General features: G+C 32.9%; 1 protein-coding gene across 8 annotated transcripts; it reads right to left on the bottom strand.

Annotated features, from left to right (window-relative positions):
• Nucleotides 1-67: 67 nt before the first annotated feature.
• LOC122499167 (acetyl-CoA carboxylase) lies at nucleotides 68-15,951 on the bottom strand. Of its 8 annotated transcripts, none has more exons than XM_043607318.1 (14): nucleotides 15,715-15,951; nucleotides 11,812-12,069; nucleotides 8,355-8,478; nucleotides 7,529-7,859; nucleotides 7,114-7,411; nucleotides 6,814-7,027; nucleotides 6,398-6,731; nucleotides 5,853-6,313; nucleotides 2,966-5,768; nucleotides 2,582-2,898; nucleotides 2,265-2,516; nucleotides 1,447-2,164; nucleotides 1,100-1,380; nucleotides 68-1,022 (listed from the first exon to the last, which is right to left on the bottom strand). In XM_043607318.1, exons 1-14 carry the CDS (start codon nucleotides 15,792-15,794, stop codon nucleotides 408-410), a joined length of 7,086 nt encoding a protein of 2,361 aa, XP_043463253.1. In that variant the 5' UTR covers nucleotides 15,795-15,951; the 3' UTR covers nucleotides 68-407. The 8 variants fall into 8 exon arrangements, with proteins under 8 accessions (XP_043463253.1, XP_043463258.1, XP_043463260.1 ...); XM_043607323.1 differs by having other exon boundaries at nucleotides 11,812-12,073; nucleotides 15,715-15,859; XM_043607325.1 differs by lacking the exon at nucleotides 15,715-15,951 and adding an exon at nucleotides 12,942-13,308.
• Nucleotides 15,952-15,961: the final 10 nt, after the last annotated feature.

Below are 15,961 nucleotides of genomic sequence, written 5' to 3' on the forward strand. Positions count from 1 at the left end.
ATTTTCTTGCTCTAGGTTTTTTTGAAAATGTATATCTGAATATATAATACAGTAAAAAACACTCATCTAAAAATAAATATGTAATCTCTTTTATTCTCAATTACATTTGTTACATTTCAAAAACTAAGATGTATATAAATGTTAAAAGTTTCTTTTTTAAATTTCTGCAGCTATATATTTTTTTTAATTGACGATGAATTGTCTCAAGAAGCTGCCTCTGAGCAACAGTAACAGTAAAAAATAAACATACAACCACAAGTCGTAGCAACAACTTACCTAGTTATTTTAGACGATTCTCTTACACGAAGACCTGTACAGTGAATTGATTCTAACAGAGCTGCATACACCAGGTACACAGATGAATAATGGGCATTGGTTTTCAATTGAACTTCTAATTAGTGAATTAACTACGACGAGGCACTGGAATCATTGTGAGTTTCTTGACCCGTAGACTCCAACTGAGCCAAAGTCCTCTGCAACTCAGCGATTTCTGCAGGCTGTAATCGATTTACAATTTCTAGAACAGCGTCGAATCTTACTTCAGGACAAACTTCAAGAGCTTCTTTAACTCGAGTGACTATTGAATCATTTTTCACGCAAGATAGGTTCCTCATGACCACGCTGCTCTCGTTCTCACATTGAGCTTCTAACCAAGCTGCAACCACCTCATCCTGATCCCACAGATACGATTCTGTTGCTCCCTTATCCTCAACGAACCATCGTCTCAACATTGCATCGATTTGCCTCACGTCCAATCCTGGTTGCGTAGAAATAATTTCCGTTCGTATTCTATCCTCCAGTAGGCGCCGTCTCAATCGCCAGTACAAAATTCGTCGAGCACTGCGCCAAGAAACTATTTCTTGAATCGTGTTCTTTTCCAGCATTCTCTCCGGTGTGTCGTGAAGGTCAGCAAAATGTACGGCTACTTGATGATACATGGATTCTAAATGGCACTCTCGATCGTGAATTTCCCTCTCAATATTCGCTCGATCCTCCGCTGAAGTGCAAGACGCCAATTTCTCCTAAAATTAAAACAAAATTGAGTTACACTTGACATCAAAGTTAATATTCTACACTAAATACAAAAATATATATCTACCTTAAGGTTATGAATGACTGCATCATTTCTGTGCATGGTTTTAAGAATATCTTTATTTCTAAATTTGATCTCAACTATTCCTTCCGGTTCCAAGACTCCACCTCTGCTCGTGTTGTCTGCAAACATTTCCATGTGTCGAGGATTAATCATGGGGTCAACAACGGCCCAGGCTCCACCTCTCAATTCTCCGTAAGGTGGAATATAAACCACAATTGGTCGTGTATATTCTCTCAATCCATCGACAATATATGCACCAAACTTCATGATTTGTTCATACATATCTAAAAATAAGAAATAAAATTAGATATTTTTAATTCACAAATGAAAATTAATTATATTAAAGGTACCTTTCATGCCACCGGAGAATCCTCTCCAATTGGCAAAGATAAAAAGCGGCAACTCCTCCTTATTGAAGTCCTTGATTGCCTGTGCCGTTTTGTACGCACTGTCAGGGAACCAAACTTGTCCGGCTTGCGAAACAGTCTTCGCCTCTGAATCAAGATTAGCAGGATCAGCTGGCAGATGCAATTCCACAGTTCTCGTTTCGACTGCAATGATTCCACAAGGAATTCCACCGAGTCTCGCGCGTCCTGTGACTACAGTCTGTGCCCAAGGTTTCATGATTTCTTGCCAAGATCCTCTGTCAAAGAAGCCACTTTCCCAGGTGTTGTCATTCACCTGTTTGCCTTCCAACATCCACCTTGGATCGTAAGGCGCCTTCGTGGGGACGAAGCCAATTTCTCTATCGATCGGATCAAGGGACTCGAGAATTGGGAGAGGGGCACCTTTTAATTTTGGCATGTAGCTCAACCACCTCAACACTGTCTCCACTCCATCTAAATCTCTAGGCTCAATTGCATGAGAAATTCCATTGTTATGCATTATTTGAATGCCACCCAATTGATTGTTGCTTGCGTACACTTCTCGACCTAAAACCGTATTTAAAGCTCTGTACCCAGTTAAAATGATGTGTGAGTTTTCTATCTGTATCACTCTTTGGCCAAGACGAACCACATAGGAACCGATTCCAATAGCTCGACAAGATACTACGGAAATGGTCACCACCTGCACAATAAAAGAAAATTCAATTATTTTTCACTAACGTTATAAGAAATGTTATTAGTATATATACTAAAGGTAGTTATTAATTTTAAAATCGTTTTACCTCTTGGTAAGCTTTTGAGGTTTCGCCAGCAATCAGTCCTGCGTATTTAAGATTTTCCACACCAAGACCATCGTCTTTTCCAATAATATCCGTAATTCGGTAACGAGATTCTCCACCGTCTTCAATAAGCGAAGCTTTCACAGAATTCAGAGGAGATAATCTCGCATAATCGTCTGGCGTCAAGTAAATGTATTTAAATCCTTTTTCCGGTTCTGATTCATCTTCCCAAGCTATTCTGAATAAAGCTTTCACCTGAAAAAAGTATTTAATGTATTTTTCTTCTTGATAAAAGAATAAATATGCAATAATGTAATTACCTCTTCTGCAAGAGCAATTCGGGCACCAGAATTGGCAGAGAAGTATATTCGAGGAATTCCAAGTTGTCTTGATCTTTCCGACGCTTTGAAGAAGAGAATATCTTCTGGTATTCCAAACGAACCGATGAGATGAGTCAAGTCATTGGCGATTAAAATAATATCCCTACCAGTCGAGCATTCTGGAGTGTAAAGTGTTAATCTCCAAGCAACCATGCCCACATCGTTCTCTCCCGGCAAACGTTTCAATTCAACAAGATTATCACCATCCAGTACCAGTTCGACGATTTCAATAAGAGGATTCGGAATTGTAATAAGTTCTGAAATAGCAAAACATTTAAAAAATCGAGAACATTATTGGTTTTAAATTATTCAAATAAGACTCACCATTCGGCCTTTCATCAATGAAGTCTTTCCAGGCTTTTTCAACTTGTTGTCGGAACATGTCTGGCAGATCGTAAACGTACGTAGTGCCAGAGCTTTGTGCTTGAAATCGTTTAGCTTGAAGATAATCTTTCGTCAAATAAGGAGTAGATATCGGGAGACCGTGCATTGGTCCCGGTCTATTTGAATTATTCGCCGATCCAGTGTACGATTCAAAACGAATGATTCCAGTTTTCGGATCAATCGCCTCGGTGTAAAGATGAAGATCAATACTGTAACCACTATCATTAGAAATGCAAAGTCTCACATTTGAAGTTGGCTTTCCAGGAGCTGGACGAATTGTCATTTTGATTTCAGCCTGTCTGACTCTCAGCTTCCACAATCTCTGTCCATACCGCAGCACCATACTCGTAACACTCTCTTCGATCCTCGCTGGATCCATGATAACAGTAGGAACGAAATTTAAAAAGATATGATTGCAATCAGTCCGCTTAGCCAGGGGATGCGAAAAGGCAACTTCCAATTCATCCATGGCTTCAAGTAAAACTCTCTCGCCCTCATTGTGTAAATAATCGAAACTAGCTTCTTTCGTTATTAAATCCGAGTGCCTGATAATTGATCTAATGAAGAATCGATAGTCAGTAACTTGTTGACCCTTGGCGACCTTTGCTTGACCAAGATACAAGTGCATTTTTTGATTGGAGGTTGGCAATGCCTCGAGGTCATAAGTTCTCATTCTGTTCAGTTCAATGTGGAAAGCACAGCCTGGTTCCAAGTGTCGATAAACCCTATCCTCGAAGAATCCGTCCCTCTGTCTGAAGGTGAATAACTTGGGGAATTGTCTCTTCTTCAGAGCCAAGAACGTTACCCTCCTAACTCCTCTCGCAACAAGTTCATCTTTGTTCAAAGCGCACCAATCACCGAAAACTCTTGCCATTGTCGCGTCATCCTGATTTCCTTTGTCGAGAACAGCAATACTTAAAATATGGAATGGTTCGGCTGGATCGTCGCCGGATTCATTTTGAGCATTCCCTTCCACTGTTGTGCTTAGTGAGACGTTGATGGATGTACTGTGTCTCGATTCACTTCCAACGGCTTCCACAGCTTCCAAGACCTTCGCGGAAACTGAATTCGGCGATGATAAGTCTTCCAGGAGATCCAAGACTTCATCTGAATACTGATTAAATTGTTCTAAATCTTGAAACGCTGCCATTGCGCCGGTCCTGTGATTCACCAATGACTGATTCTGTCGATTTGGATGGTTGTTTGGTAGCATAAATTGAAAATGTACAAGAGGGATTTCTCCCGAAAGTTCCAAATGTTGTAGGCAAGTCAATTCGTAGCTGATGTAAGCTCTACGAACGTAGACCTCTAGTGCGGCGTTACAAACTACTCGATTTGAGTGATAAAAGAAATCGTGTAAAATATCAAAAATACATGTTTCAGAGAGAATGAGCTTTTGCAAATTTTCCGGATGAAAGTCGTGGCCGTACATGTCGACAGCCGATAGGAAGATTGACTCCATTTGGTTGTGCCTGAGTTCATAGGCCGGCTGATGTGCTGCTATCAAGACTTGTCTTGCTCTGAGGGCAACGCGACTGTGCTCGGTTCTGTTGAGACTCGTTAATTCGGTCAGGGTGCTCGCCAGTTCGTCCGTTAGACCAGGTTCATTCGTCCATAAATGATCAATCAACATTGTGACAAGGACATTTTTCTTCGTGACTTGACTGTGACTGAAAATCGTCGAAGTGACCATTGTCTTGTCGTCTTTGAATTGGTCAATCAAGGCAGAAACGCATTTATCGTAGTGTCCCTGCTGAAATTGACTTTCTACATTGTAATACTGTTTTAAAAGTTCATGAACTGCAGTCTTCATCCGACCTCTAGTTCCATTTCGATACCTCTGAACCAATTGCACAATTGTCTGCGTTGTCAGGAAGAAGACATCCCTGTCGGCTCGCTTCGACAGGGTCGCTGCGTGTCCATCAATGACAGCTGCTATCTGTTGACTGGGAAACTGTGCCAACACTGAGGTGATATTTCTCTCATACAGAGTCATTAATTTTCGAATTTTCTTCTCAACGGAGATTGGGATACGTCCGGAAATTGTGGCAATAACTTCTTGAAGTTCCAAAAGAGGTAAACTGGGATCTCGTAGAGAATTCATAAACTTTTCTATAAGTTCTCTCAGACGGGGAAGGTGATAAGGATCCGGAAGGCAGTAACCGGCGAGAGTATTTTCCAAAGCTGCTCTGTACTTCGCATGAAGGTGATTTAGTTTCTCAGGAACGGCCGGTGTCACCGGGGCTGGAAATTGTCCAAGGTACTCCTGTGCTTTTGTAACGAGTGAAGGATCATCCAGTTCCAAGTGAGCAATCAGTGTTCCTGCCTCCAGAACTGCGCCAGGGCGCTTCACGTAGAAGACGCTTCCTGCTTCGCCTGCCGTTACGGTCATGACCATTTTCATGACCTCGATTTCTGCGTAAGCTTGACCGGCGTCCACGTGTCCACCGTCTTCTATGAGGAAATTTATCAGTTTTCCAGCAGAAGGCGATCTGAGAAGTGAAGGATCGTTGTCTTTATCGAAAACACAAGTTTGATTGCCAATTACTATTCGATAGCGATCAACCTCTTCGCGCATGTAAGTTGTAAAGCTGGCACCGTCAAGAGAGAGCAGTAGTCCACCATCTGAAAGTCTGTGAATATCCACTTCTTTATACGAGTTGTTCATCACAAGAAAGTATGTATTTAGGCCTGATTTTGTTGCTTGAACTTTGTACTTGAAACCATCGTTAATCAACTCGACCTGAAAATAAAACAAATTTTAATAACTCCACCAAAAAGTTGTATGTAGTCAATTTATATGTTAATTGATATCAAATCAACCTACATCCATAACATTGTTTAAATCATTGCTAGCTTGAATTTGTCCCTTTTCAAGAGCAGTTTGGTAACCAGAAAACGCTGCATTTATCGTTCTGTCAGCAATGTGAAGAGCTCCACAAGTTACGGCTAGGAGAACATCGGGCTTGTCGCTTCTCACTCGCTCCGCAATCAGAACATCCAGCCAAGCAGTATCTATACAATTTTGTTGAAAACATTCTGTTTCCAAAAGAGTAATAAGATACTCGACAGTGGTTCTAAAATCTCCTCGAATACTAAGTTCCTTTAAGGCTACGACTAAGTTTTCTCTAGCTTGTGGTCTGTCTTCGCCCCAAGAGAAGCAATGACCAAATTGTGAATCGGCGAATTCATGCAGACCACCAGATGCACCAACTGAAAAGTATCCCCAGACATTCTTCGATGATCGGAAATTCAATTCCTGAACTGTTCCGGAACTTGGTTTGAAACCTAAAAAATAATTTTATTTAAATTTTATCTAAACTTTTTCTATTTGAATTCAATAAAATCAAAAAATATAACAAGTTTTTCAACCTTCATCAGGATTTTCACTCGTAATTCTGGCAGCTATGACGTGTCCCCAAGGCTGTGGTTTGTGTCTCGGTTGATCAAAGTCTATAGTGCTGTCACCCCAAGGACTTTCCCCGTACAGTAACCTGATGTCTTTAATATGGTGCAGTGGGAGGCCCATTGCAATTTGCAGTTGGGCTGCAGGCAAATTCACGTCAGAAACCATCTCGGTACAAGGGTGTTCTACTTGTAAGCGGGGATTTAATTCTAAAAAGTAGTATCGACCAGATGGATCGTAAAGGTACTCGACAGTTCCAGCACTTACATATCCAACCATTTTTGCAAGCCTCACAGCAGCCTTTAATTAATATACAAACACGAATGATTTGGTATAAAAACAAATGATTAATTAGTGTGACTATTATTAAATCCAAAAATACCTTTTCCATTTCTTCAAAAATTTCTGGTTTCGCAATGACAGCGGGTGCCTCTTCTATAATTTTCTGATGTCTCCTCTGAATTGAACAATCACGTCCAAACAATGAGATTGCATTTCCGTAATTGTCGGCAAGGAGTTGAACTTCTAAATGACGAGCACATTTTGCTAATTTCATTATGAATATAGGAGATCCAGGTATTTCTGTTTGGACTTGTCTGAAAACAGTATAAAAAAATGTAATCAATACTAAATAGAAAAATGTTTGGACTGCATTTTTTTGAACTATTTAAATTATCTATACCTGAATAATGCCGGTAATTCCTCTGCATTTTCCACCTTTCTAATTCCTTTTCCTCCTCCTCCCTCGCTAGCTTTCACCATTACAGGGAATCCAATTTTGTTCGCAGCAGCTAAACATTCCTCAATTGTGGAGACGCATCCTTTTTTGAAAAGTTCAGACGATATCTTAATCTTTTTTCCACTGTATTGAGCCTTTAATTCAGATCCCGACCAAGGTAAGGTGGGAACGTCAGCGGTTTGTGCAACGATGCTGGAGGCGATTTTATCTCCAAGAGCCCACATGGCTCTCTCCGAAGGACCTAAAACACCATCAATGTATGAATTCTATTCTTCAAAATAATTTTAATTATTATGGTTCTTTTTGTTTCTTCTATGAGAAATTAAATTCTAATTCTAATTAAACGATAATTTTATACCTATAAAGCAGATGTTGTTTTTGTGAAGCAATTCAGGAAGTTTTGGATTTTCCGAAGCGTGTCCCCATCCAGCCCAGACCGCTTGCACTTGAGTTCGAATGGCAATGTCAATGATAAGCTCTACATTGGCGTAATTATTGTTATTAGACCCTCCTGGAACTGGTACATATTGATCGGCCATTTTTATGTATTCCGCATTTGCCTTTAAGTCTTCTGGAGTGACCATAACAACAAAGCGAACAGCTCGTTCGTTTTTGAACATTTCGTACGACCATCGACGGATGGATCGCATGCATTTAACGGCCGCAATTCCATTATTGGCAATGAGTACCTTAAAAAAATCATAAGTTGTAGATAAAAATAAATAAAAAAGTAAGGTAACATTTTTCAATTGTCATAAATTTAATAAAATTTATTTTTGCTTTTTAGTTTTATATTTTAGATTTATTTTAAATTTATATAGCTTTTTTATAAACAAAAATATTTTTTACACACTTTTAGTGTATTTCTCAAAACGCAACTAGTATAATATATTAAACAAAGTAAACGTCATAGCAAAGGTTCAAAGAGCAACGCTCAAGGCTGAAAAGACGTAATATTTACCTCTGTATATACATTTAATATTTAATCAAGAAGCGTAGTGCACTTTTTCCAACGTTAAAACTGATTATTTACAAAAAAAAATGATTATTTACAGATTCTAAACAATGAATTTTTATTTTTTACTGATAAATGAAGGAAATACTGATAAACGAAGGAAAGACGTAAATTATTTTGATTCTGACTTTAGCAGTGAATAAAATATTAATTAAAAAAAAGTATTTACTTTATTGATGACTTTTGAACCACCAAATCGACGAACAAATTCCTCAGGAGTAGCAACAGTGAAATCCTTTTCGAGTTGACGGCTCTGCGCTTGAATCATCACCGTGCCCTGCGACATGCTGGGCCTGAAAAAAGTAATCCCATTAGTTTTAACTAACGTCAAATACAAATTAGTACAGCTACATGTAAATTCAATTTTCCAACTCAAAAAATTAATTAATATTTCAAGATCAATTAATGTTTCAAGTGTCTTGAAAAAATACAGTTATATAATAATAATAATAGTTATGATAAATTAAAATTATTACGACGTAAAATTGTGTGGCGAATAAATGGGAGTGTGGAGAAAGTATCAATCGTTAATTTAAATTCCTTTCTTTGATTTAGTTTATAGAAATTTGTTTCTTATAATTTACGTCAAGTTGATTTGCTTGTTCTTTTTATTGTGCGATAAGAATTGCAAAAGATTTTTGCAAATCCCTAAATAATGCCTGAAAAATGTAAAGATAATAATTAATTACGTTAACCCAGCAGTTTTTTCAGTTTCAATTGACGGTTTTCTTTTAAAGACTTCCTCGTCTTCATTGTTTTCACTATTCATCCTGACAATTCCAGCCAATAAATTATCCGAACTCTTCCAAACTGCATTTTTTTCACTGCGTTCTGACAGGACAAATCGTTTCATCCGTTTCATCACGGGCGTTTGAAGAAACCAGTCCCAAAACCAATGCCAGAAATAGTTCTTGAGTACCGAGGCAAATTTCTTTAAAATCTTCACGTGTCTTTCACTTTAATTGCTATCATTTTAATTTTTTAATCACAATTCATTTTTAATTTCCAAAAATTGTTTGCGTATACGTCAGAATGTTTAGAAATATCGTATCCTCTTGAGTAAAAAATATTTTAGGAAAAGAGGAAGTTGTAAACAATTTTTAAATATAAGGAAGAAAATAAACTGAAGATTAAAAGAAGGAAAAGTAATTAATGACACTTTTTCTAAATAAAATTATACATACGTCATAATGAGTGAGACTATTACGTTTTAAACTCTTATTAATGTTACAACAGTGAGGTTTAAACACAACGAGAGTTTAAAAATGCAAATGTAAATAACTTTCTTTACAGTGACTGCAAGTTAATTTTTTCTTTTAATAGCATTCTTTAAATTCAACTAATCTGCAAAGTTTGCAGTTATTCATTGGACATAACAAAACTCTTAATACCTGTCTACATTTGAATAGTTCATTATAAATTCAGATTTTAAATAAAAATTTACTTCTTTTGTTTACAAAGTAAATTTTCCTCTAAAAAGAATTTTAAAAATTCAATAATTCCAGATTTACTGCAATTTATCTTCTTAAAACATTTTACCAATATTTCTCACAATTTATTTATACGCAATTTACCAATTTCTTTCATATTCTTTTTTATAAACAACAAGTAATGATTGTGAAATTGTTTATAACTCATTTTTAAAAATACATTAGTTTTTATCACTTTTACCACAATATTGCATTATCTCTCACGTTCACAATTCACAGTGAATTAATTTTCTGTATGAGTTACAAAAAAAGTATATAAAAATATTTTTTAATCCTTTTTTTTTAAATGAAGAAAAAATTAATAATAATTAAAACATCATTTTTAGTTAGAAGAACTTTTCTCTTCAGGAGACTCTAAGCTACTGTAGTAGTAGAAATGTAGACTGTAGAGAATTTGTTATGAGAGGTGTACGAGGAGACCCCACTACGATTTTCAGGTATATGTTCAGTTCTTTTCAATCAAACATCTCACGATTTACAACTTTAGTCTATGCCACATTAGGCATTTTTTCTAACTTGAAACCGGTTCCAGATCATGAACTTCACCGTTAGACAATTTTTTAGATAAAATCTGAAGAAAAAATCTTTAAATGACACTTCTTTTTCTTTTAAATGTATCAAGTTTTTCATTATTTATTATTAAAAACGAATCCCTATATTAATGATATATTAAAAACTATTTTAAAAAAATATTTAAAAAAAATATTTTAGTCTTAAAATATCCATAATAAAATTAGTATCAAAAATGCATTTGTGTGCAGCTTTATCATTTTTTCAAACTTGTTTCACAAAGAAATAAATTTAACTATTCATATTAAATAAACATAAAATTTCCATTACTCATTAAAAAAAATATTATAATTTAATTATACTGAAAAAAAATTTATTTGTAATCGATTATTTGTCTATTATTAAATAAATATTTTCTTGAATCAATAATTTTTTAATCAATTAAAATAAATCAAAGTGGTAATATTTGCTTCAAATTCAGAAATTATTGTTTCAAATACAATTTAATTAAATCAAATAAAAATTATTTTATCAAAGGAAATATTTATTTGCGATAATAAACAAGTAATCGGTTATTTAAATCAAATCAATTTTTTTTCAGATAGAAAATTAATATATTTTCTTATACGAGAATGTGCATAAAAAAGTTGAACTTGAAGTAAGAGAAATCATAAACAGAAAAGATTAATGCAGCGTGAAAGAAGATCAGCTGTTTGGGTGATGTGTATTGGCTAATAATTTTCTTCAATCAAATAATAAAAAAAAAATTAAAGATCATGACATTGAGAAAATATGTATGTGTTACTATGATATCGAAACACAAACATACATTCAATGAGTGAATTTCTTTTACATTTGGAAAGAAAAATAGCAAAAGCTTTTTGCCAACTTGCAGATACTGCACTCGACAAAATTAAAAAACTTATAGATTTTTTATAAATTCTACAATGTAGAAATTACATTAATTATATAATTTATTGCATAAAACATTAATCTGACCTTAACAGATAAGCAACATTGTATACATATAAGTTTTCAAGATTAGATAAATACTTACTTTAAATATATAATAATAATTGCGTTTTAAGTAATATTTAAATATGTATATCAATATTACTAATTAATATTCAAAATTAAAATATTCTTTTCTTTAGCGCTCTTTCAGTTTAAAATTCTTTTGTTCGTTGTCAATTAATTTGTAAATTGTTTATTTCTCTTTTTAATTATTAAGAAATTTGCAGTCTTTATTTTCGATTAATTTAAATTAAAATGAATTTCAATGAAAGAAATGAAAAACGATTTAATTTTAAAGGGAATTTTATGTATATTTTAGAAGCTGTCTATCAAATAATGTGCAAGCAAACTGGTGAATATTCATTTTGAGGGTCGTTAAGGGGTCTTCAAAATTATGCAGTTTAACTAACTTGATTTGAAAATGTTTACCTTAGAAAATGATTTTTGAATATTTTGAAGAAAATGAAATTATTTCTGCTGATAGAAATTGAAGTCTGTATAAATTTGTTAATTTAGTTGAGAATAAAAAAAATATTTTCTGTCTGTTAATTTTCCGTCGGTTTTTTTTTTTTTAAATACATTTTTTCTAGGAAAAAGAAAAATGTAAATCACCTGAGTCGCTTTCGACGTTCAACCAATCCTGGAAGAATTGGTTGTTGAATCCTATCATTGGCTTCTGGTTCTGGGAAGCTGTCCTCTATTTCAAGTTCTTCCTTGGGATCTGGATCCCCAAGAACAAAACTCACTGCAGTTTCAGTCATTTTGCCTTTAAAATAACTCTGATTATCTGCTATTTTATTTTTTCCCTCCGTGCCCTCAGTTATTGGATCTGCTAAGTCCTGATGAGATTGGTCGTCTTTTTGTTTGGTACTACCTTCAAAATAATTTTTTAGCAACAATTTAACTTTGTAATTGTTATTTTAAAGAGGTTTTTTGTGCTCTTTTTTGCTCCATGCCAATAAGACGTTTCCCAAAGAGCAGAGTTGATTTTATATTAGACAGTTATTGTAAAGAAAATTGTTAGACTTATGGTAAAATCGTATCGAGTTAATATAAGCTTAGTTTTGTTAATGTCAAATGAATTCTTTTCTCGCATGAAATAATTTTATTTTTCCTTAAGGTTCAAAGTGAAATATTATGAAACATGCTATGACGAATTAAGAATTTTTAATTTACATATTAGATAAAAATTCCTGAAATTTAGTTTTCATTATTAATTGATTTTAATTTAATTCCCTTGATTATGAAAACTTGTTTTCGTTTCCAATAGTTATTGTAAATGTTTTTGGTTGAAAACTGTTTTCATTTTATGAATTATTTGAAATAGACTTTTCACCTTTCAACAAGACAAAAACAAAAATTTAAATAACTAAGTGTCTTGAATAATACAGCTTTGTTACGTCATATGCATATTGTATGGTATACACAGTGATTTACAGTTGAAATTATGAAAATTTTCTTAAACTTTAAAAACTTGTATAAGAAATTGTTTTGTTTAAATTTAGTTTTATTCAAATTGAACTTTTAAATACACTCACTTTTCAAAAACAGTAAATTAACTGATGGAACAGTATGTAAAAGTTTATAAAACCAGATTTTTGTTTGTTAGCCAATAATTTCATTATACATTTTAAGCGAAAAGATTATTTAAAATACACCTTCACCAAAAGCAAAGCGTGAAAATGTTATCATGCGGGTAAAAAATGTACCGATAACAGCATTCAGAAGACTCCTAAGCATACCAGCTTTCTGATGAAGTTTGTTGCAATCACCAAGAAACTTGAGGAAAAGTTTACAATTTTCTCAAAGACAGATCCAATTTTTGTAATTTGTTTTCCAACTTTTTATTTCCTCCTTTATTAATTTCAAGTTGGTCCAAGTTTTAAAATCTCGCAATTTCAGGTTTACTTAATTTCTAGCCATCGTCAATTTCACTTGAGTAAATGTAATGAGAAGAGAAATTGTCAAAAACGAAGATTTGAGAAAGAACACCATAACTTGTTTTCCTTTTTCTTCTTCTTCTTCTTCTTCTTCTTCTTCTTCTTCTTCTTCTTCTTATTCTTGGTATCCTCCAAGAGCGTCAATTAAGGACTGAGGAAGTCGATTTGGTTTATAAACGAATCAGCAAGCAACAAAGAGTCCCCAGATTGACCGGACGATGGGATCAAGGGGTCGGGAAGCGTTTCCACGCGTGTCTATTGACTTAGTTCTATCGAGATTGTGCGTACGTAGGATTTTGTTATCGTCACAAACGCGATTACACTATTGTTTTGAAATTTCGAACAACTGCTTAAATTAAATTTAAAGATCTGACAAACCAACTGTCCAATCTCTTTTATTTCAAAAACTCTTCTGGGTTACTATTATTAAAATTAAAATAAGTTTAAAAAATACTTAAAAGTTGAAGAAAACTAGCAGGTAAAGCAGGACAAGTTTAAAAATAACCCATTTATTTTCCTTACTTATTTAAATTGGATTGGATTTAAAAGAAAGAAATGAATTGAATTTTATTTATATAGAAACAACAACACGTGAATTATCCGTGTACGGGCATTTAAAAATTTAAACACAGTGTTCAACTTTACAAGTTAGATGTTACTGACCCTATATTATGCAACTGAATGTCATTAATACGCTGTCAATGAAAAATAATATTCAAAGTTTCTTTCCAATTTTTCATTTTCCTTTAAATATTCATCAACTTGAAGAATAATATGTATTTTAAAGTAAATTTTAATAATATAATTTTGTATACATTTAAATGTAGTCATTTGTGAAAATTAAATTTAAGTATGTATAATATACTATCTACTAATGAATTTATGAAATAATAAAACAGAATTAACAATTCTGACGTCAATTACATTTTTAATTTTATTTTTTAAAAATAAGATGTGTAGTTACAACTGAAAATAAATACGAATGTATATTTTTCTGTCAAAGTAGTTTTTCTAGACAGATAAAATTAATAAGATAACGCTTGCATAAATAGTGATAACATGCTAATATGTAAAATGCAGTCAATAATTTTTTTTTTTGCATTTTTTTCTTAGAGTTATATTTTTAAATTGTAATATATCAAAAAGGAAAAAATTAGACTTTAATACTAATGGTTTTAAATTTCTAATAATAAAGGAATAAAACTTTAAAATGCTAATTGTCAACATAAGAAATAATTTTTTAATATTAGATCGAATCAATTTTTTTTATTTAAAAAAGTTTGATAAATCGATACTTAAAATTTACAATAAAATTAACATTTTTGGAAAACATTCGAATATAAAATTTATGTTGAAAGAAATTATTACAATAATGTTTTTCCTCTTATAAAGCCTCCTCTAAACTAAGCATAGGGATCACTGATTGATTTGAAGGACAAAAGGTTATATTTTTTTCGTTCAACAATCACTTATAGCAGATGTTTTATAACTATTTGTCTAATTCCATAAAATCGTTATGATCATTTTTAAATTGATAAATATACATTTTTTTGCAGAAATTAAATGTTTTTAATTAATGTGGTGATAAGTTTAATAACTAACGAGAAGAAAATTATATTTTAATGTAATATGTAATAAAATTATATAAAGTAGTCTTGTTTTATTGATGAAGAATAATAAATATAAATAAAAAAATATATTCGATTAAAGTAAATTTTATATCCTACTAAGAGTAATATAAAACAAGTTCGCTGTTCTACTTTAATAGTATATATGTATAACTGCATTTACTTTTGCTTTTATATAGCTAAATAAACGGTATATATAACACCCTAACTCTTTTCACTTTAATTTATTATGTGCGTATTGTACTTCTACACATTCAAAATTATTCATTTATTTTATTTTTTTTTCTATCTTATTATTTTAATACATAAAATTAATTAATCTAAAGCAAAATATAAATATTTGACAAAATTGCAAAAATTCAAATTAAAAAAAAATTAATATTAATATTAATTAATATTCTTTTAGGTAAAAAAAAATCAAACATAAGAATATGTGAAAAGTATAAAAAAAAAGATTTTTTTTTGGTTTCGTCGTGAATAAAAATTTTGTTTATAACCTCAAAAATGTTTATGCAACGTGTTTACATATGCAGTAATGTAAACTTTAAAATTATTTGTTAATTCATCTTTATAGCTACTGCTATTGTTAAAACTGCAATCTCTATGTATAGTTTTCATTTTCTATCAGTTATAAAGCGATAAACACAATTATGTTTGTTTTAGATTGTAGTGATATAGTAATAACAAATTTTTCACACATTGTTATCAAATGATTTTCAAGTAACTGGGATTGGTGAATTGCTAGGTCAGGCGACGTGCTGTTTTTTCTGATTGGTTAAAAACGTGCATGTGTGTAACTAAGGAACCGCGTCATATGTCCACACAAAACTTAAATGATTTCTTTAACCCCATAATAACACAAAAGTTTTTTGATATTCACACACACAAATGATAATTTATGAAAGATATATAAATAAAAAGAAATATGTTAGATCATGAAAACTTACCGATGACGAATCTTGCGTTGTGGAACCGCCACTCGCTCCTCTTGGAGGTTAGGAATGTTTTTTTCTTCACCCCCTGACATTCGACCTTCACTACTTTCCACGTTTGATTGACCAATAAAATTTTCGAATGACAACCCACCAAAAAGTTACTGGTGTTTTATTGTTTTATGACGAATATAAAATAATGCCTTTTATTAGTTTTAATTAAGTAAAAGGTTCTCCGCGATGTAAACGTGCGAGACCTGCG

Source organism: Leptopilina heterotoma, unplaced genomic scaffold (genome assembly GCF_015476425.1).
Source record: "Leptopilina heterotoma isolate Lh14 unplaced genomic scaffold, ASM1547642v1 Lhet_166, whole genome shotgun sequence".
Taxonomy (NCBI): Eukaryota; Metazoa; Arthropoda; class Insecta; order Hymenoptera; family Figitidae; genus Leptopilina; species Leptopilina heterotoma.

Bases quoted from the DNA above. Each gene is read 5' to 3' on its own strand.
- LOC122499167 (XM_043607318.1), bottom strand. From the start codon at position 15,794: ATGTCAGGGGGTGAAGAAAAAAACATTCCTAACCTCCAAGAGGAGCGA. The intron at 2,899-2,965 runs GTGAGTCTTATT...TTGCTATTTCAG, and splicing joins CATTGATGAAAGGCCGAATG to AACTTATTACAATTCCGAAT. The intron at 1,023-1,099 runs GTAGATATATAT...TTTTAATTTTAG, and splicing joins CAGTCATTCATAACCTTAAG to GAGAAATTGGCGTCTTGCAC.